The following is a 22,689-nucleotide window of genomic DNA, read 5'->3' as shown; positions in this document are numbered from 1 at the left end:
ATCATCGACTTGTATAATGCTGGTGAAGAAAATATATCCTATAATGCTGGTGAAGAAAATAGGGTCTAACTCTCCTCACTTTTGTAGTGTGGCAAAGGATTTCTCTAACCTGGTTGTTCATATGATTTTCAAATATCAGTGAACTGTCTAGGGTGACTCCCATAACCCTGGATGATTTCTCGTTGTTGAGGTTGATTTCATTTGTCAGTATGATAGGGAGAAATCAAGTGAGTCTGCAGCCTGAACCATAATAGTTGAGTTTTTTCAGCTTTTAGTGTATGATGGTGTTTTGTTGCCCACTTTTGTACTCTACAAAATTTTCCCAGACTCTAATTAATGAGGTTAGTTAGGTTCAAGTTCACAGGAATTGCAAGGAAAATGTCATCTTGAGGAAAGATTGAGAAAGAAGATCCTCAGGAGAGATATTGTGTTAATGAGACATGACTTATAATGAGAACTATAAGTTAGACAGAACATGCATTTCTTTCAATACAAATGAATATTTCTGCAGGAGAACTTCATCTTTGCCCTAGAAGCTGATGGCAATCTGCTGACTGTGACACTTAATAGTTATTCTATTAAGATAATTTCCAAGATATGCTAGGGCCACAAGAAAGCCACAATATCGGGTCAAGAAGACATGGTCAAAATGACATGAACTGTAGATAAAGCTACTGACAACTTCAATCAAGCTTAGGAGGGAGGGAAAATAGAGAAGTCATATTTGACAGCAAGTGGCACCAAGCTTCATTATGACTCAACTGCAATTATGTATATCATCCAATCATTAAATATGATAAAGTGTGAAAAAACCAATAGAAATTAAGTATGTAATTAGTAGCAAGACTCTGGACCCCAGGCTACTAAGCTTGGTTACAAAAGGTCCAGCTAGTTCCTTAAAAGAGAATGGACTGGACAGCACTCCGTTAGCCTAACTGCTGTTACTGTATCCTATTTGGATACTTTTTTAATGTAAGCTGTCTTTTTTGTTTATTACTATTAAACATATATTATATACAGCAATTGGTTTGTTGGTGTGATATCATTTAAATACACTGGAGGGGCTAGCAGCATCCCCTTCAATCTGCATATGATAGCCATTCTCCAGGTTTTAGTATAATTGTGTTTAGAGTAGTCATGAAAATGTTATGGAGTAGCAGTAAGATAGGGAAGCCTTGTGGTACTCCACATGGCGGGGTCCAATTGTCAGAGTAGGTTCTATCTTTCAGTACTCTATTATCTATTTGTAAGAACATAAGAACATAAGCAATGCCTCCACTGGGTCAGACCCGAGGTCCATCGTGCCCAGCAGTCCGCTCACGCGGCGGCCCAACAGGTCCAGGACCTGTGCAGTAATCATCTATTTATACCCTTCTATCCCCTTTTCCAGGAGATTGCAATGCTTTTTACAATCCAGTACTATACTCGTTCGGGCACTTGTTTTTTCCTTTAATGCTGCTGCAAAACCCCATCCACCACGGACCCCCGAGGAAGGCCTGCCGTCCGAAACACAGACCGCGCCGGGCCCCCTGGCTGGCAACAAGGTCACATACACCACCAGAATCCGAAACAAACAGCGCCTGCATCTTGCACACAGTCTGCAGCCGCCCCTGGTTCCTACCCATGAAAATTTATACATCCTTATGGCTGAGCACATGGCGCCTAACAAAAGTTGGCATGGCTATGGGTACCTCAGGGACATTCTTATTCTTAAAAGTTATGGGTTTTGTTACCAAAAACTGCCTCAATGCACCTAATCTAGGCACCAGCATTTATACCAGGTTTCAGCGGGTGTGAGTCTGGCATCCTTGAAACCATTGTAGGACATGTCCTATGATTCCTAGTTCAGATAACCTGTTTAATAATAGACTGTGACTTACCATGTCAAATGTTGCTGAGACATCAAATTGTATTAATAACATCTGTCGGCCTTCACTTAGTGCTAACCTTACTCTGGACATCAGATCTATTAAGCATGTTTCAGTGCTATGGGAGTTTCTGAACCCATGTTGAGAGGTTAACAGCAGGTTCCAACTCGTATTATAATTTTTTAGTTGGGTTGAAACTGTTGTATGTATTCTCCACCAATAAAATATATCACTCTTAAAGAGAGGAATATATTTTATATTAAATAGATGATAATTTGGGGGAATGCACTACCTATTTAAAGCTTAGCTCTGTATAATATTAAAGAACAGAAACATAGAGCATTTAAAGACAAACTAGAATTATATTTTTACAGAGCAAAATTAAGGGCTCATTTTACAAAGTCGCATTAGAGGTTTAACTCGCGCTAATTTGCCGGCCATGCTAGCCGCTACTGCCTCCTCTTGAGCAGGCGGTAGTTTTTTCGGTTAGCATGCGCTAAAAAGGTGTGTACGATAAAGCTGCTAATGCGGCTTCGTAAAAGGACCCTAAATTATAAGATTAGGCAGGCAAGCAGTAAAAAATATTGCTAGAGAAGCAGAATGTTAGTTTGTTTTTGTTTATTTAATTTGATCTACCACTCCTGCATTTTACTGACCTAACCGGTTTATAATGTATCAAACTAAAATGAAATTAGGTACTTGAGAAAAACTACCCTATCTGACCCAAAGGCTCACAATCTAGCTAAAGTACCTGATAAACTAAAAATATGTAATAACAACATATAATACATTTCCAAGATCAAAAATCAAAGAGATAGAAATGAAAGAAGATAAAAAAAATAAAACAAATTTAAGAGATAGAAGTCTCTGAAGTGGCCTGATAGCAAACAGTCATATTTTAGTGCAGGTCTTAATACAACTCCCGGCATAGCACACTTCACAGATCCGTCACTGGCAGAGCTTGAGAGCATCAAAGAATGATTAATTTTAAGCTGGATTAAAAGTAACTCGCTATGATGCAGGGCCTTGCTAGTGGAAAAGTTCTTCAGGAGCACATGGCATGATGGATGAGATATTGCAGTAAGATGTGGTGCCCAATGTCCAGCGATTATCCCAATAGAAAAAGAATAGGTGAATTTTCCTCTTTTATGGAATCTGGTAGGCAGGAAACGTCCGATCCCTGAGGAGTCTGGCATAGTATCCAATCACAGCTCAGAAATTCAATTCAAAACTTTTTCTGTTTCTTAACAGGGCAGTGCCTGATTTTAATAGTGTCTTTGTTAAGTATTGATAAGATCAAAGACAGTCATTGTTTTGAAACTACAGGTGAATGGTCATCCTTTCAGTCTTGAATGGCTTAGGTTCTTGCTATGTATCATAGCTGGGCAGGGCCTTACTGAATTTTAATAATGTCCCAATACTAAGGGCTCCCTTTATGAAGGTGCGCTAGGGCCTTAATGCGCGGAATGCCATGCACGCTAGCCGCTACTGCCTCCTCTTGAGCAGGCGGTAGTTTTTTGGGTAACGTGCGCTAAAAACACTAGCGCACTTTCGTAAAAGGAGCCCTAAGTATTGTCCTTGCAGACTGGGGGTAGTTCACACTGCTGCTTAGTTGATTGTGGTCTGAGGAGATTCTGGGCTACACATCCTGCCATCTTCTGTAATCCACTCAACAGGTGCACTTAATACTTTTCTGAAAGCAAATGGCCAGCCAGAGTCTCCTTTAAACACACTTTGGTTCAGGCAATAATTTTATAATTCTTAAATTATTAAATCCAGCAAAAATTTTGTAAGGTTCTGTTTTCTCCCTAAATACTGTAGTTGTGCATCTATCTTCCCATAGATTTTGATTTGTTTTTCCTTTGGGCTTGGGTTTGGATTTATTTAGGTTGGCGGATCTACAGTTTAGAGTGAATCTGCATAGGAAATGGTCTGTCCATATTAGAGGAGACCATGCAGGAGAATGGGTTAGGATTATTTACTGTGACCATATCCAGCAAGCGGCCCTTCTCATGAGTAGCACTGGCTATTGTATATAGAAAGGAGAGTAGTGCTGCTCGATTCAGGAAAAAAAATTTTGATTCGATTCAGCCTATTGAATCAATTTTTCGATTCGATTTTCCAGCCCAATTGGGTGTTTTTTTTCCAAACATTCTGGTGGGTTTATTTTATAGCCTCTTCACCCCCTTTGCCATCTCCTACCCACACTGGTCCTGTAGTGTAAACAAAAAATACTTTTCCTCTATCTGTTAAATTCTAGCTCACGTTCGCGGTCTAACACCAGCTCTGGAAGTATACACATTTCAAATCTGACATATTGTAATCACAAAACAGAAAATAAAATTATTTTTCCTACCTTTTGTTGTCTGGTTATTTTTCAAATCATGTTGGTCCCATGTTGGTCTGGTTGTCTTCTGATCAGGCTCTCCTTCTTTCTTCTTTCTTCCATCTCTGTCCTCCCTTTCCTCCCCCAGAGGTCTGGCATTTTTCCTTTTGTTTATCTCATTCCCTCGCAGCTGCAGCAATGGACCCCCACCATCCACAGACCCACCATCTCTCCTTTTCTCAACTACCCTTTCATCCAGCATCTCTCTTCTGTGTCCGTCCCTATTCTCCTCTCCAGTACTGTCCCCCTTGTGTCCCTGTTCCTATGCTCTCTCCATGCCCAGCATCTTATCTCTGTTTCATGTCTCTCCCCGTATCCAGCTTCTTCTTTCTCTCTTTCTTACCTCCTGTATCCCCTTCCCCATGTACAGGCTTTCTCCTACTATCATCCTGCACCCTGCCCACCTACTTTGGAGCAGTATCTGTCTCTCTTGTATCCTTCCCCTTGTGGTCTTGCATTTCTCTCTCCCTCTCTCCATTAGTCCAGTACCTCTCCTCTGCTTAACTTCCCCTCTTTTTGGTTTGGTATCTCTCTTTCCTTCACCCCAGGTCTGGCATCTCCCCTCTCTTCCTCCTCCTCCTCCCTCTGCGAAGGCACTCATCCTCCTCCTCCTCCCCTTTGCACAGGCCTGCCTCCTCGCCATGAAGGCCTGCTCCCCCAACTTCCCGTGTTTACCTTAAGCTAATATGGCAGTCTGCAGGATAGCTGGTGCTATAGCGATCCCTGCAGCTGCTGTCATCCTCAGCAGTACGTTTCCTCTGCCGCGATCCTGATGTCAGACGAGGGGCGGGACTGTAGCAGAAAGAACGTGCCACTGAGGATGACAGGCAGCTGCAGGGATTGCTATAGCACCAGCGATCCTGCAGGCTGCCCTATTAGCTTAAGCCGATAAGAGCGAGGAAGCTGGAGAAACATTCAGGCCTTTCCGACTGACCCTCACCCTTCAAGCAGGTGAGGGTCGGCAGCAGTCAGTAAAATGCAGCGGCAGCAGCAGCGGATGGCCAGGAAGAGGCAGCGCTGCCACTCCTGCTGTAAGAAGGCATGGGGGGGGGGGGAGGAGGGAAGGCTCAGCCATCGAATTGGGAGGCTGATTTTTCTTAAAATTGAATCGATTCGAATCGTGACTCGAGCAGCACTAAAGGAGAGGTTGTCAAGAAATTATCTAAGGCTCATTTGAGTAGATTAAAATCACCTAGCAACATTGGGGAAGAGCATGACAGTGCGGCAGTTGATATGAATTCATATACCATTGGAGCACATTTGGACTAGGGTCTATGTCAGGGGTGTCATAGATGCCTGGATCTCTTAAGATAGATGGACAGTGAGAGAGAGGGAGACATGTTGCCAATGGAGGTGGAGGAGAGGGGAAGAAAAGTTGAACTCGTGGAGGGACAGGGTTGGGAAGGGGATGAGGTCTCTGGAGAGGAAGTGTGCAGGAGACAGAAAGAAATATTGAATGCACAGTAAGAAGGAAGTATAATCAGAAATCACCAGACAACAAAGGTAGGAAAATGATTTTATTGTCAATTAATGATCAAAATGTGTTGGTTTTGAGAATTTATATCTGCTGACTATATTTATCTATTTTTCTATAGTTGCTACTGAGGTGACATTGCATATGTTAGTCATCTACCTTGACTTCTTTGAACCCCCCCCCCCCAAATATAAATGATTAAGATTTTCTCTGCATACTTAATCATGTGCTTTGTGATTATTATTTATTTTTTAAAAATTTTATTTTGTGGTTACTATTATGTATTAAGATTATATTGTGTGTATATGAAAAAATCAATAGAAGAAATTGCATTACAATTAGTACTATTATTTGGGTGGGTTTGGGGTGGAGCCTGGGTGGGTCTGGGGCAGAGCTTGGATGGGGGTACTCTGTTGATATTTGTTAGACTTAGGGGGGTAATTGGCTTGAAGTTGAAAACACTGGCCTAGACCCTTTGATCTTCCCATACATGATGTCCTTTTCCATTGATCTCTCTTCTAATGATGTATCCAAATGATGTGGGCTTTGAGTGACATAGTTAGTGTGATCTTTTCCAAAAGCAATTTGTTCTTCTGGTAGTCCACAGCACACGTGGAGAGGCAAAATAAAAAAATAAGTCTTAAGTCCGTTTTGAGCCTAAATTGCTAGTCACCCAAAGTCAGACACATCCAGTCCATTCTTGATAAATATGTCCAAAATATATATATATTTTTTGAGAACCGTCTACTTGTACATCCAGCAGTTTGATCGTCCAAACCGCTAAGTCATCTATCTTTATACCCCATGCTCATCAAAAAAAATCATCCAAGTCAAAAACGCATACAACAGGACCTTTTGGATGTGGGAGGGGCCAGCAAAGTGATGGACTGGACACCCAGACATGGCAATAGAGTAGTGGGACACCTTACAGGTCACTGCTGTGAACTTCACAAAAAGGGTGCCACATAAACATCTCACCATAACTCCCTCATAGATCATGGTGAACCCCCCAAACCTAGTATACTCACCTGCCTATAACCCCAATAGCCCTTATGGCTGCAGGTGCCACCTATATGGCAGTATAATAGGGTTGGGGGTTTGTACATATTTCACCATTAATGCAGTAGTTAGAGTGACTTATGGGTCTGGTTCCTCCTCTCTATGGTTCACTAGCCCTCCCCCAGACTACTTAAGCCACCTCTGTGTGGTTCTACAGTACTAGGCTTTCCTATGGCAGGTGCTGATGTTCTGGAGGCAGGTATGTACGTTTTTATTCTGATTTTTATGGTGATGTGGTTGGGTGTGTGTGTGGGGGGGGGGAAGTGTGTGTGGGGGTCTGTATTTTGTGTCTATAGTGGTTATCTGGTCACTTTGGATACCTTCTGGGCACTTAGACCTGTTTTTAAATTGTTTGTCACAAGTTCCGTCTAGGCAATCTCGTTAAACGTTCGGTTATATTTGCAGTACAACTAAGTCTAGGTCGGCCCACGTCCTGCCCAAATCCTACCCTCACCACTCCTCTTAAAATGCCCTTTTCAGCTCTAGGTATACAGCGGTACTGAAAAGGCCTAAGTTGTTTTTAGATGCATCTAAAACCTGTTTCGATTATTGGCACTTTTGATCATCCAAGTACTGACTTAAGCCGGTTTTTGGACTTTTTTTATTGAGCCCCATAGACTCATTTGAACTTTTGTGCTGGAGAAGGATTTTATCTCCTTTCTATCTTACTTCCATAATGTCCAACTTTTACATCCATAATTGTCCACTGAAAAAATGAGTGCATGGACCAGCCTGATCATAGTTATAAGTGTAATTTCCTTACTTTTAAATACTTTGTCAAGAGCCTTCATTACAAAGTGACTAATTGCTATTTTGTGGAGTATTTCTTTCCTACTAGTTGCTTCCTTGTGTACAAAAGAGCTCAGAAAATTAAAATTCTTTATAACTTCTATCACCTTGAACTTCATAATCTTCATTTTTCCATGTTCATAATCTGTTTATATTCAGTTCTAATCCCATGTTATAATTTCCGTCTTTAACTTTTCCCAGTAGATATAACATGTCTTCTTTACTACTTGCGATGAGCGTTGTATCATCTACATAATGCAGGTTGTTTATATTTTGATCACCAACTCTGAAATCAAACACTTTCTTCTTCCAAATGTGCTTTTTTTAAAAAAAAAATAGCTTTGCCATAAAGATTAAACAAATAGGGTGACACATTACCATATTCAGTTCTTAATGCAGCTTCTTGGTTTTCATAGAGGTTCTTTATCAGCTGAATTAAGGTTTTGATATTCCCATTTGTACTAGAGTTCTCCATAGTTTGTGATCCACACAACTGAAAGCTTTGCTATAATTTAATGAAGCAGAAGTATACAGGACAGGATTTTGATAGTCTTTACTCTTCTCCAATATCCACCTAATATTGGCAATATCATCTCTGGTTTCTCGACCTCTTCTGAAGCCAGACTGAACTTCAGGTAGCTCTTGCTAAACATGACTGTAACCTTCGTTAAATTTTCAGAAATATATTGCTGCATGTAGAATTAACGCAATCATTCTGTAGTTGTTACAATTTGTGGCATCACCTTTCTTTGGTATAGGTATAAAAAGTGATCTTAAATCAGTGGCCATATTTTCTCCTTCCAAATCTGTTGACACAGTCAAATGAGCACCATGATAGCTTCTGAGCCTTTAATTCAACTAGATTACACAGATGCCAGGTGACTTGTTTATTCGATAAAGCTTTGAATGCTGCTATAACCTCTTTAAAAATATCAGATTATTCCTCTGCATCGGTGTCCGTTTTCAATTTCCCCATTATCATCAGCCATAGACTTGCAAATAATAACCAAATCATGTTGGACAAGTTCATATAGGCAGCTCTTGGGTATAAAATTAGGGCTGAAATTTTAGGGCTGAAAATGGGGTAAGTTATTACCAGCTGTGGTAAAGTATACACATTTACAAGTTGTTGGAGGTTGGGTTGGTAAAACTCTATTGTGCAGGTAAAACAGTCTTGTTTATTTTTCAAATTTTCACAATACTTATTTTAATAGAAATTTAACATTCATCATACATAGTGTTAAATCAGTTTAGCGCATTAGTCTTCACTAATTTTTTTTTTTTTTGTTATTTAATATTTATTGAATTTTTCAATATAATCAAGCATAAAACTTGTACAGAAAGGAAATTCAGCATGAAATTAATACAATTGAAAAGATATATAAAAGAATATCAAATATAAGCATAAATTTCTACTCAAGTTCTCAATCAGATCCAAGAGGGGTAATAGGCGAATCAAAGTAATTATATTTAAACCAAGCAATAACTAGTTGAATGAGATTAAAGCACCCTTTCTTAAACTAAGCACTTTCTTTCTCCAGAGATGCAGTTGAGAGAAAGGTTGTCAGTTGAGATGGCTCAAAGAAAACATATTTATTTTAATAGAAATTTAACATTCATCATACATAGTGTTAAATCAGTTTAGCGCATTGGTCTTTACTAATTTTTAAGCAAGGGCTGTTCTGGGTCCAAAAGGGCTAAAGGAGAGATGACAAATAACTTCCTGTTTGGGGCCATGAAACCCAAAATGCTTCTCCATATTCATTATTACCAGAACATCTGACCTCAGTCACACATGCAGAACACAGATAAATCCTAGGTTCATAGTCAGTGGCGCACGAGACACCAGCGTGCCGACAATTCAGCGCAAGAAAGAAGTGCACTGTGGTAAAACTTATTTTTAAAGAGCTCCGACGGGGTGTGTGTGGCCCCCCCCCCCACTTTATTGCATAGTGTTCACGCTGCTGTTGGGGGGGGGGGTTTGGAACCCTCCATTATAGAGAAAATGGAACTTTTTCAGATTTTTTTCGGGGAAAAGTTCAGTTTTCTCTATAATTAAAGTGGGGGGGCTGCACCTCCATACCTCCCCCCAATGGCAGCGCGAACACTATGCAGTAAAGTGTGTGGAGGTTCCCCCCACACCCCCGTTGGAGCTCTTTAAAAATAAGTTTTTCCACGGCACACTTCTTTCTTGCACTGAATTGTCAGCGCTGGATTGTGGGCGCTGGTGTCTGGTGCGCGATTATCCCGTCACCAAATCCTATGCAAATACAGGACCACAAGCTGAAAGTACAGGCATTCCATTTTTTAAACCATTCTTAAGTTGAATTTGTATGTAACTTGGATCCTGTTCAGTACAGTCTATAAAAACATTAAATATTAAACAGTCCTCAAAATAAAGTACAGTACTGTAGTTTATATAGAAAAGATAGGTTTTGTTCTTCATCTGTTCCCTCTCCACTATATCTCCCTTCCCCATGCATGTGTACCTCATGCTTCTCCCATTACCATGCTCAATATTTCTCTCTCCTTCCCTATGCCCAACAATTCTCCTTTCTTCATTTTCCCCATGTGCACCATCTCTTTCCCTCTCTGACAACCATGGCCAACAAGCTCCCTATTTCCTCCCCCACCTCTGCATGTTTCTCTCTCACCCTTCATTCTTCCATTATGTTTCTTCCATCCTTTGTCCAAAGTTTGTCTGACCTTGCTTCTCCCTTCCTGTGCCAATGTGCTTCCTCCCTCCCATGCGTGTTTATCTCCTCTGGTTGGCTCTCTCCTCCCAGCTGCACTTGTCTTCACAAAGCTGCAAGCAGTGGCCCCTGCACATGGCCTATGGCTGACCTGGCTTTCCCTCTGACGCTAGAAAGCACAGTTACTTACCGTAATAGGTGTTATCCAGGAACAGCAGGCAGCTATTCTCACATATGGGTGACATCATCGACGGAGCCCGGATGCGGACGCCTCACAAGCAGATTTGCTTGAAGAAACTCGAAGTTTCGAGTCACCCGCACCGCGCATGCGCGAGTGTCTTCCCGCCCAGCACAGGGCGCGTCTCCTCAGTTCAGATAGCTAACAGAGAAGCCAACCAGGGGAGGTGGGTGGGTTGTGAGAATAGCTGCCTGCTGTTCCTGGGATCTCTTCAAGGAGGATTCAACAAGCAGGGATTGCTGAGATAACTGTGAGTTGTCAAACCCTTTGCGATGCACAGTTTTATACCTAGAGTCCAATTTTCCTGGAATAGCTGGTATGGAAAAAGGTGTTTCCATGCATCGACCAAAAGTCTGATTCAACAGCTTATGAAGTGGAAACTTAAGACACTCTGCCAGAGGTTGAGGAAGATGCATGACTTCTAGATACTCCTTAGAATACTTGGAGCCAGTATCCAATTGAATATCCAAGTCTACAACCATCTGTTGCAGGAAAGACGAGAAAGATAGCTGATCTGCCAATGCTTTGCCTCGAGGACGTCGAGGCAGCCTGTGTCGAAGAAGAAGCTTCAGCATGGAAAAAGCATCAAAGGAACCTGGTGACTTGGACGAGGCAATCGAGACCGGAACATCCTCGAGGTCCGGCATCGGAGACCTCGAACGAGGAGTCGGTGGTCTGGTCAAGGTTGGAGTAGATCGAGGCTTCGAGGAAGATGGTCTGTCATGAGAATAACAACTATGCCTGGAAGGATGCCTCGATGAAGGCCTCGAATGTCAGTGAGAACTGTGTCTGGAACCAGATCTCGAGGGTCGAGGAGATTTCGCCTCGGAGACGAAGGCAGCCGATGCCGATGTATGAATAGGACTAGAGGCTGTAGATCGAAGCTTCGGAGGCATGGTGGATCAACCTCGATGCACTCTCAAAGACTCTGCTCCTTGTTTAAAGTGTGAGGATTCTCATTGAGGCACTTGCAAAGAATCTGCTCCTTGCTTTTCGTGCTTGGATGGCAGACCAGACACTCGCAGAGACTCTGCTCCCTGCAAAGAGTGTGTAAGTTCAGACTGGGGCAAAGGAAGCAGCTTGACCTCACGGGAGCCTTATAATGCCCAGGCTGGATAAGAGGAAGTAGTTTAAGTCCCATGTTAGTAAGGAACTGAATAAACTGCTTCTCTAACATTGTCTGGAAAGAAACCGGCAAGGATGGATCCGCGTCTGAAACCGGACCACCTGCTTTGGCTGGAGACTCCTTCGAGGTAGTGCGAGTGTGTTTCGACTTAGGAGTCTTGGACACTTTAATTACCACCGGCAGAATCGACTGCTGAGCTATCTGATCTGAGGAAACTGGGGAAGATACAGAAGATGATGTCGAAGCAAGAGCCGCTGCAAATGACGAAGGTCTGATGAGGCTCAAGGTGGAAGCAGGAGGCGCAGAAGGAGCCTCGATGGAAGTCGAGGCCGAAGACGCCTTCGAAGTCGAGGGATCAGTAGGAGACTCCATCTCGAAAAGCTTGTCCACCAGAATGCAACGACGCTTGAAAGCATGAGTCTGAAGTGTTTGGCAAGGCAGACACGACCTAGGATGATGTTTCGGCCCAAGGCACTTGAGGCAGCGTCCGTAAGAGAGATCACACACTGACACTTGCTACACCTCTTAAAGCAGGGGTGCCCAACACGTCGATCGCGATCGACTGGTCGATCGGGAAGGCAACGCCAGTCGATCTCGTGTTGCCGTTCCAATCGGCCGGCCGATCAGCCTTCCTCTCCCCAAGGTTCCCCATCGGAATCTCCCCAAGGTTCCCCACGCACACTCATTCTTGCTGCGCCCTTCCTGCCCGACTGCCAGAACCCGTCGTCCGACTGGGGGATGATGTCACTTCCTTCGGGAGAAGGCGGGAGGGAGGTCTAGGGAAGTCACGACCCTTGAGAGCTGAGCGCCGGCTGCCCCTGGCGGAATTGACAAGCCAGACTGGAGAAAGGCAGTCGGGAGCAGGAGGTGCTCTGCCCAAAAATGCCGGAGCTGCTGCTGCTGCTCTGACGTCTTGAACCTGAAAATGGGAAGTAGAGTGTCGTGCTAAAAAGAGACTGGAACGGCTCTCGTGGAAGACTGGCTTTTTTTCTTTTCTTTTCCTCGGCCCTGGGGATCCAGAGATTTGGGCCTGCAGAAGCCTCACGCTGACCAGCATTCCTCTCCCCGACATCAATTCTTACATCGGAGAGGAATTTCTGGGCCAGCCAATCGCTGCCTGGCTGGCCCGGAACTTCCTCTCCGACATCAGAATTGAAGGGGAGCAGAATGCTGGTCAGTGCAAGGCTTCTGCATGCAGAGCTTGGGGGGCGGTGGCTTGGAGGCCTGTTCCCCGGTGGCGACGGCAAACCTAGTGGCTTGGGGGAGGGCAGGGAGAAAGAAACAAAGGGGGCAAGCAGGGAGACAAAAAGAAAGTGGGCATGGAGAGAGAGAGAAAGAAAGAACAGGAGGCAGGGAGAAAGAAAGAAAAAGTTGGGGGAGAGAATGAGGTATGGAAGAGAGAAAGCATATAGGAGGCTGAAAGAAGGAGTGGGCTGAAATCAGAAGATGTCTGAAGAAGTGCAGCCAGAGTGAAGTGAGAAGAAGTGAGAAGAAGAAAGTGCAACCAGAGACTCATGAAATCACCAAACAAAAGTAGGAAAAATGATTTTATTTTCAATTTAGTGATCAAAATGTGTCTGTTTTGAGAATTTATATCTGCTGTCTATATTTTGCACTATGGCTCCCTTTTACTAAACCACAATAGCGGTTTTTAGCGCAGGGAGCCTATGAGCGTCGAGAGCAGCGTGGGGCATTCAACGCAACTCCCTGCGCTAAAAACTGCTATGTGGTTTAGTAAAAAGGGAGGGGCTATATTTGTCTATTTTTGTATGGTTGTTATTGAGATGACATTGCATAGAGTCATCTGCCTTGACCTCTTTGAAAAAAACCCGGAATATGAATGATAATTAACATTTTCTCTGCCTTTCAGTGTGCTTTGTGGGTTTTAAAAATTTTTTTTATTGTTGGTAGATCATTTTGACTTGATCATTTTAAAAGTAGCTCGCAAGCCCAAAAAGTGTGGGCACCCCTGTCTTAAAGCCTGTAGCAGGCCGGGACATAGACGGAAAAATAGCCGCCGCAAAGTCGAAGCCCTCGGGCTGCGCCTGTCCTGGAAAATGAACGGAAGAAGAAAATTTTAAAGAAATAAAATAAAACAGCAATTCGTGAAGAAAAAAAACACAAACCGCGGTTGAGAGAAGGCACAAAGTGAACGAAAATAAAAGAAATAAAATAAAACGGCAATTCGTGAAGAAAAAAACCACAAACCGCGGTTGAGAGAAGGCACAAAGTGAACGAAAATAAAAGAAATAAAATAAAACGGCAATTCGTGAAGAAAAAAAACACAAACCGCGGTTGAGAGAAGGCACAAAGTGAATGAAGTTAAACACAGAAAGTCAAAGACGGACTTCTCGGCTCTGTGGAGAACTGAGGAGACGCGTCCTGTGCTGGGCGGGAAGGCACTCGCGCATGCGCGGTGTGGGCGACTCGAAACTTCAAGTTTCTTCAAGCAAGTCTGCTTGTGAGGCGTCTGCATCCGGGCTCCGTCGATGACGTCGCCCATATGTGAGAATACCTGCATGCTTGTCCTGGGATAAGAAAGACTTCTGGGTCGGCTGTGGGCCACGTGTACTGTAGATGCTGCGTCTTTGTGAAGAGAACTGCAAGTGGGAGAAGGGAGCTTGCCAGAGGAGGTAAACGCACAAATTTGTGTCACAGCACAGGGGAAGGATAACGAGGGTTGTGTTAGTATATGGAAGTGAGGAAGAGGGTCGTGTTGGGACAGGAAGGTTGAAGCAGACCCTGGTTCATAAGTACAAGTCCGACGTAAGTTGGACATTCTTAACCCAGGGACAGCTTATACTAATATACACATACAAACCCTAAAATGCCAGACTCTGCATGTAGTAGAACACCAGAGAAATAGAAAAAAATGTATTTCTTCCTGAACAGTGGAAAAATATAGACAGTAGATGTAAATTCTCAAAACTGACACATTTCAATCACTAAAATAAAATCATTTTTCCTTTCTTTGCTGTCTGGTGAATTTTTTTTTCTAATCATCTTTTCCCAGTCTCTGGTTGTACTTTATTCTATCTGTGCTTTTAACTCTGTTTCCAGGATCTTCTTATCCATTTGTAGTTTTTTCTTTACTTTCTAAACTATATCCATTTTTGGCATTAACTTTTAATATTCAATGTTCTCAAATCTATTTCCAAGTCTTCCTTTCCCTTCCCATCTATCCATGTGTACCATCTCTTCCCTCTTTCTTCTCTATTCATATTTATCCATAAACAGCATTTCTTCCATCTCTTACCTTCCCCACCCCTTCCTGTGCACCATCTCCTTCCTCAGTCTTCCCATTTCCTATGGCCTATCTTTTTCTCCTCTTCCCACAGTATGGCATCTCTCTGCTTTTTTCCTTCCTTCCTCCCCCCTACCAAAGTCTTGCATCTCTGTTCTTCCCTTCCCCTTCCAGTGTTCTGGCATCTCTCCCCTTCCCATGGTCTGCTATATCTCTCCTCTCCTTCCTGCAGTCTAGCTTCTCTTTCTTCCCCAAAGGTCTGGCATTTTTCTTTCCTTTTCCTCATCCCCACAGTGCAGCATCTCTCCAGTGCTCTCCCCTTGCGATTTCCTCCTTCCCACCCCAAACTAGCAGATGCCCCCCCCCCCCGACAGGCTCTTCTTGTTCCCAGTAGCACTGCACTCTTTCACTCTTCAGGCAGTCCTGTACTGTATTTATGTACTGGTATATGGTAGGTTAATTACCTGAAATTCTTTGCATATTCACTGTAGGCAGAGTTTTTCCCCAAGGTAGCAACTTTAAATGAGCTAAATTTGTATATACAATGACGTGAATTGATCTCATAGGCTAGGCATATTGAAGTTTATTGCAGTTTCTCAGATTCACTGCTAATGGTAAACTCCAACTCCAAAATAATACTTCTTTAGCAACAAATCCTCATTTCATATATCATTTAGCAATTTTCTCATATCTAATGTACTCAGAATGCCACACTAAAGCATTTAGATAATGTAACCAGTATGGTAGCACTCCTCCGAACCTTTGGATCCGTGTGTATTATTTTTAACTTTTTATATGACTTTTATAGCTTTGTTTTCTTTTAAAGTGACAGTGCTTACACCTAAATGGAGAGTTATTGACACTGTGCATGTTGGGTGGGAGGGTGGCAATACCGAGCATACTCTGAATCTTAAAGAACTCCACTGGATGTTTGAATTAAATACTAAGATTCCCCAAGGGTTGAATGAAACTAGTGGATGACGTTAGCTGAATAGATCTTCTCTGGGAGTGTGTATTAAGATCAAAGAACGAGTTTGCCTTGTTCTGATTGGTGGTTGGGCTCCCTGCAGGTCAAGGGAGTATTCCCTTCTTTAGCACTGTTAGTAACGCCCTGGCCATATTGACAGCCTTGGCAGAATCTTTAAATGGAGTAAGCTAAATGCTAAACGCTTGAACATTTTGGTAAGTTAGCATTATATATTTTGATAGGTGAGGCTTAGGAAATCTAATATCCCCGACCCTGAGGAAGAATGAAATGCGTCGGAGGGGATGGATGCAAAAATGTTTTGAAGCTAAGTTTCACTTTAAACTAAATTATTATCAACTGTTTTAAGTGTAAGCACTGTCACTTTAAAAGAAAACAAAGCTATAAAAGACATATAAAAAGTTAAAAATAATACACGCCGATCCAAAGGTTCCAGTGAGGAGTGCTACCACACTGGTTACATTATCTAAATGCTTTAGTGTGGCGTTCTGAGGACCTTCGGTGTGAGAAAATTGCTATATGATATATGAAATGAGGATTTGTTGCTAAAGAAGTATTATTTTGTATTTGGCTATTTTTGATTGTTTTCTGGTGCCTCATATGATTTGAAACTCCAACTCCAACACTTATTGCATAAAGAGACCCTCTTGAAAGAAGCAACACATCAAGATGCACTTGAAAATTTTCATGTTTATCAGGTCAGGTGCCTCCAATATTATTTGGATTAATAAAGATCCTTTTATACCAAGAAAATTATCTACACATAGAACAGACTAGTCCCTGGGCACTAATACTTTTTATTAGTAGTGGTGGCGTTGTGATTGTTTTCCATTTAGCAAAGTATCCAATTCTCTGGCATTGCATTTTTTATCCCTGGTATGTATGCACTGGTGTGTGGTTAGGTTAGAGAGGCGACTGAAATTCTTCCCACACTCCTTGCATGCATGGGGTTTCTCCCCTGTATGCGTGCGCTGGTGTATGGTTAGGCTAGAGCGGCAACTGAAATTCTTCCCACACTCCTTGCATGCATGGGGTTTCTCCCCTGTATGCGTGCGCTGGTGTGTGATTAGGTGAGAGCGGCGACTGAAATTCTTCCCACACTCCTTGCATGCATGGGGTTTCTCCCCTGTATGCGTGCGCTGGTGTATGGTTAGGCTACATCGGTGACTGAAATTCTTCCCACACTCCTTGAATGCATGGGGTTTCTCCCCTGTATGCGTGCGCTGGTGTGTGATTAGGTGAGAGCGGCGACTGAAATTCTTCCCACACTCCTTGCATGCATGGGGTTTCTCCCCTGTATGCGTACGCTGGTGTATGGTTAGGCTAGATAGCTGACTGAAATTCTTCCCACACTCCTTGCATGCATGGGGTTTCTCCCCTGTATGCGTGCGCTGGTGTGTGATTAGGTGAGAGCGGTGACTGAAATTCTTCCCACACTCCTTGCATGCATGGGGTTTCTCCCCTGTATGCGTACGCTGGTGTATGGTTAGGCTAGATAGCTGACTGAAATTCTTCCCACACTCCTTGCATTCATGGGGTTTCTCCCCTGTATGCGTGCGCTGGTGTATGGTTATGCTACATCGGTGACTGAAATTCTTCCCACACTCCTTGCATGCATGGGGTTTCTCCCCTGTATGCATGCGCTGGTGTGTGGTTAGGTGAGAGCGGCGACTGAAATTCTTCCCACACTCCTTGCATGCATGGGGTTTCTCCCCTGTATGCGTGCGCTGGTGTATGGTTAGGCTAGAGCGGCAACTGAAATTCTTCCCACACTCCTTGCATGCATGGGGTTTCTCCCCTGTATGCGTGCGCTGGTGTATGGTTAGGCTAGAGCGGCAACTGAAATTCTTCCCACACTCCTTGCATGCATGGGGTTTCTCCCCTGTATGCGTACGCTGGTGTATGGTTAGGCTAGAGCGGCAACTGAAATTCTTCCCACACTCCTTGCATGAATGGGGTTTCTCCCCTGTATGCGTACGCTGGTGCTTGGTTAGGTGAGAGTGTTGACTGAAATTCTTCCCACACTCCTTGCATGCATGGGGTTTCTCCCCTGTATGCGTACGCTGGTGTGTGATTAGGTTAGATAGCTGACTGAAATTCTTCCCACACTCCTTGCATGCATGGGGTTTCTCCCCTGTATGCGTGCGCTGGTGTATGGTTAGGCTAGAGCGGCAACTGAAATTCTTCCCACACTCCTTGCATGCATGGGGTTTCTCCCCTGTATGCGTGCGCTGGTGTATGGTTAGGCTAGAGCGGCGACTGAAATTCTTCCCACACTCCTTGCATGCATGGGGTTTCTCCCCTGTATGCGTACGCTGGTGGTTGGTTAGGTGAGAGTGGTGACTGAAATTCTTCCCACACTCCTTGCATGCATGGGGTTTCTCCCCTGTATGCGTACGCTGGTGTATGGTTAGGCTAGAGCGGCAACTGAAATTCTTCCCACACTCCTTGCATGAATGGGGTTTCTCCCCTGTATGCGTACGCTGGTGGTTGGTTAGGTGAGAGTGGTGACTGAAATTCTTCCCACACTCCTTGCATGCATGGGGTTTCTCCCCTGTATGCGTGCGCTGGTGTATGGTTAGGCTAGAGCGGCAACTGAAATTCTTCCCACACTCCTTGCATGCATGGGGTTTCTCCCCTGTATGCGTGCGCTGGTGTGTGGTTAGGTGAGAGCGGCAACTGAAATTCTTCCCACACTCCTTGCATGCATGGGGTTTCTCCCCTGTATGCGTGCGCTGGTGTATGGTTAGGCTAGAGCGGCAACTGAAATTCTTCCCACACTCCTTGCATGCATGGGGTTTCTCCCCTGTATGCGTGCGCTGGTGTATGGTTAGGCTAGAGCGGCAACTGAAATTCTTCCCACACTCCTTGCATGCATGGGGTTTCTCCCCTGTATGCGTGCGCTGGTGTATGGTTAGGCTAGAGCGGCAACTGAAATTCTTCCCACACTCCTTGCATGCATGGGGTTTCTCCCCTGTATGCGTGCGCTGGTGTGTGGTTAGGTGAGAGCGGCAACTGAAATTCTTCCCACACTCCTTGCATGCATGGGGTTTCTCCCCTGTATGCGTGCGCTGGTGTATGGTTAGGCTAGAGCGGCAACTGAAATTCTTCCCACACTCCTTGCATGCATGGGTTTTCTCCCCTGTTTGCGTGCGCTGGTGTATGGTTAGGCTAGAGCGGCAACTGAAATTCTTCCCACACTCCTTGCATGCATGGTGTTTCTCCCTTGTATGTGTGCGCTGGTGTATGGTTAGGCTAGAGCGGCAACTGAAATTCTTCCCACACTCCTTGCATGCATGGGGTTTCTCCCCTGTATGCGTGCGCTGGTGTGTGGTTAGGTGAGAGCGGCAACTGAAATTCTTCCCACACTCCTTGCATGCATGGGGTTTCTCCCCTGTATGCGTGCGCTGGTGTATGGTTAGGCTAGAGCGGCAACTGAAATTCTTCCCACACTCCTTGCATGCATGGGGTTTCTCCCCTGTATGCGTGCGCTGGTGTATGGTTAGGCTAGAGCGGCAACTGAAATTCTTCCCACACTCCTTGCATGCATGGGGTTTCTCCCCTGTATGCGTGCGCTGGTGTATGGTTAGGCTAGAGCGGCAACTGAAATTCTTCCCACACTCCTTGCATGCATGGGGTTTCTCCCCTGTATGCGTGCGCTGGTGTGTGGTTAGGTGAGAGCGGCAACTGAAATTCTTCCCACACTCCTTGCATGCATGGGGTTTCTCCCCTGTATGCGTGCGCTGGTGTATGGTTAGGCTAGAGCGGCAACTGAAATTCTTCCCACACTCCTTGCATGCATGGGTTTTCTCCCCTGTATGCGTGCGCTGGTGTATGGTTAGGCTAGAGCGGCAACTGAAATTCTTCCCACACTCCTTGCATGCATGGTGTTTCTCCCTTGTATGTGTGCGCTGGTGTATGGTTAGGCTAGATAGCAGATTGAAATTCTTCCCACACTCCTTGCATGCATGGGGTTTCTCCCCTGTATGTGTGCGCTGGTGTATGGTTAGGCTAGAGCAGCGGCTGAAATTCTTCCCACACTCCTTGCATGCATGGGGTTTCTCCCCTGTATGCGTGCGCTGGTGTGTGGTTAGGTGAGAGCGGTGACTGAAATTCTTGCATGCATGGGGTTTCTCCCCTGTATGCGTGCGTTGGTGTGTGGTTAGGTTAGAGAGGTGACTGAAATTCTCCCCACACTCCTTGCATGCATGGGGTTTCGCCCCTGTATGCATGCATTGGTGTGTGGTTAGGCTAGAGAGGTGACTGAAATTCTTTCCACACTCCTTGCATGCATGGGATTTCTCCCCTGTATGCGTGCGCTGGTGTGTGGTTAGGTTAGAGAGGCAACTGAAATTATCCCCACACTGCCTGCATGCATAGAATGTTTGCTGGGGCAACATCTCTAAATGTACACACATGCTCTGGTTTTCAATCAGCTCTGACGGTGTTCTATAAGACTTGCTTGCTCGGCACTTTCTTTGGGGTGTTATCAGATTTGATAGTGTAGAGAAAACCTTTCTATATTGGCTTCCATGGAACCTCTGTTTTTCTGTCACAAAAGTAGCTGTAGCCATGACTTTTTTTATACAGATAGATTCCTGTTCTGTAGAGACTTGAGATTTGCTGTTTTTGGTTGTAGGCCCACCTCTAACTTTTGTACTTGTCTTAAAATCTGCGGATAAATGTTTTAGGTTAAAATGTTTACTTAGATAGTCCTGATTACTATAACTCATCTTGCAACAGGAACAGGTGTAAACCATTATAGGTTTAGAAGGCACTGTTAAAGAATAGAAGGGAATAGACATTAGATATACTGGTAATACTATATTTAAATCTTATTCCTATGAGAATCATAATGCAGTAAATGTTACAAACTGAAAAGCACAACTAAGGTTAACTTTAACCAGATAGTTACAAGATTAATATTCATCTGTGTCCTATTTTCCAACGGATCCAATTTTTCTTAGACCATCAAAATTAAAATGTTTTGGGGCTGGGTTGGTCATAACTAAGGTTTTGAACGGGATTGTCCCTTTTTCAGATCCCCTGTCCATTTTCCTCACACATAGCTTTTCGACACCGAAATTTCCCATTTTCAGAGACGGCGTCCCAAAGCTGTGTGTGGGGACAACAGGACAGGTGATCGCAGGAGAAAGCAATGTTACTTACCGTAACAGTTGTTATCCACGGACAGCAGGCAGCTATTCTCACTAGTGGGTGATGTTATCCGACAGAGCCCCGATACGGACGTCTCACAAGCATTCTTGCTTGCAGAAACTCAGAAGTTTCGAGATGCCCGCACCGCGCATGCGCCAGTGCCTTCCCGCCCGCTGCATCGGGCGTGTCTCCTCAGTTCAGGTAGCTAGCAGAGAAGCCAACCCAGGGGAGGTGGGTGGGATGTGAGAATAGCTGCCTGCTGTCCCTGGATAACAACTGTTACGATAAGTAACATTGCTTTATCCCAGGACAAGCAGGCAGGTATTCTCACTAGTGGGTGACCTCCAAGCTAACCTCAATGGGATGGTGGGAGAGTTGGCAACTTAGGAGAATAAATTTTGTAACACTGTTTGGCCAAACTGTCCATCCCATCTGGAGAAAATATCCAGACAATAATGAGAGGTGAATGTATGAACCGAGGACCAAGTGGCAGCCTTACAAATCTCCTCAATCGGTGTCGATCTGAGGAAGGCTACAGAGGCCGCCATTGCTCTGATCTTATGGGCTGTGACCAATGTTCCCTCTAAGGATTGATGAGGTGTGTGCAAAAAAAAATATGCATGAGCGACAAGTTACATACTCCACAAATTTATGAGGAGGCACGGAGGACGCATTTTTAAACAAATGTAGTTTATCCTTGTACTCCTTATGTAATTTTAATCATCTATGGATATGTTTGTATATTTATTGTTAAAATGGTTTTATTTATTTCCCCAAATTTATTTTTGTGTTATGCATTGAAAATATTTGATATTGCGTTTAAATCAAAATCTCAATAAACTTGAAACGAGTGCCCGTGAGATTGTGGGAGGGTTAAATACTCAAAGCTTAGAAGAATAACAATTTACTTAAAGTTTTTGCTACACCAGCTTTCTGGTATCTTTACATACAGTGGCGTACCTAGCATATGTAACACCCGGGGCCCATCATTTTTTTGCACCCCCCCCATCTGTAAGAAAAACATGATTTTTAGTAGCAAACCACACGTCACACATGAGTTCCTAGGAAAAGGCAGCATCTTACATATTGCAGTGAGCAGTACATCAATACACCCATTGTAAAACTAAACAAGCCAGACCAGCACAGATCAATCCTACACCGTCAATCCTAACAGAAAACCATGTTTTTCGAACATACAGAACACAGAAAACACCTTCGCCTAGTATGGAATATGTCATCACAAACTAACCCCTCACCCTTTTACAAAACTGTAGTGTGCTACTACAATGGCTTGCGCTATAAAACGCTCCACAGTTTTGTAAAAGGGGGGATAAAATAGAAATACACAGTTTCTTTTCTTTTTTTTATTATTTATTTATTGAAATTTTACATAATTCACAAGAATATTCCTCTTGTACAAGTCAAACAGAAAAGAAACAAATTAAATAGACTCACAATTACTGCTATCAGGAAAATTTCATTCTTTCTTAGACCACTAACTCTGGAGGGAGAGGAGATGAATATATTGAAGAGATAACAAACATAAGTAATAACTGTATTCTTGAAAGGCTTAACAGTCCTCTTTTCTTCCTACTCTTAAACATTCCGGGTAGCAAGATTCTTTAAATCTAAAAAGGTTCGTAACTGTTCTGGTGCATAGTAGACATATT

The 22,689-nt window shown here is 43.8% G+C and overlaps 1 protein-coding gene across 2 annotated transcripts in view; it reads right to left on the bottom strand.

Annotated features, from left to right (window-relative positions):
• Positions 1-16,539: 16,539 nt before the first annotated feature.
• Positions 16,540-22,689, bottom strand: part of LOC117345580 (zinc finger protein 850-like) — a 249,153-nt gene continuing 243,003 nt past the window's right edge. The window contains exons 9-10 of one of the 2 annotated variants that reach the window (XM_033914425.1): positions 20,139-20,639; positions 16,540-19,982 (exon numbers count right to left, since the gene is read on the bottom strand). In XM_033914425.1, coding sequence (XP_033770316.1) covers positions 16,663-19,982; positions 20,139-20,639 — 3,821 coding nt within the window. In that variant the 3' untranslated portion in view covers positions 16,540-16,662. Of the gene's footprint in view, positions 20,640-22,689 lie in introns of both variants that reach the window. The other variant, XM_033914426.1, reaches the window with a different exon arrangement.

The sequence above is a fragment of the Geotrypetes seraphini genome, chromosome 11 (assembly GCF_902459505.1).
Source record: "Geotrypetes seraphini chromosome 11, aGeoSer1.1, whole genome shotgun sequence".
Taxonomy (NCBI): Eukaryota; Metazoa; Chordata; class Amphibia; order Gymnophiona; family Dermophiidae; genus Geotrypetes; species Geotrypetes seraphini.
Note: the sequence above shows the minus strand (reverse complement) of the source record. Positions and strands in the feature narration are given on the sequence as shown.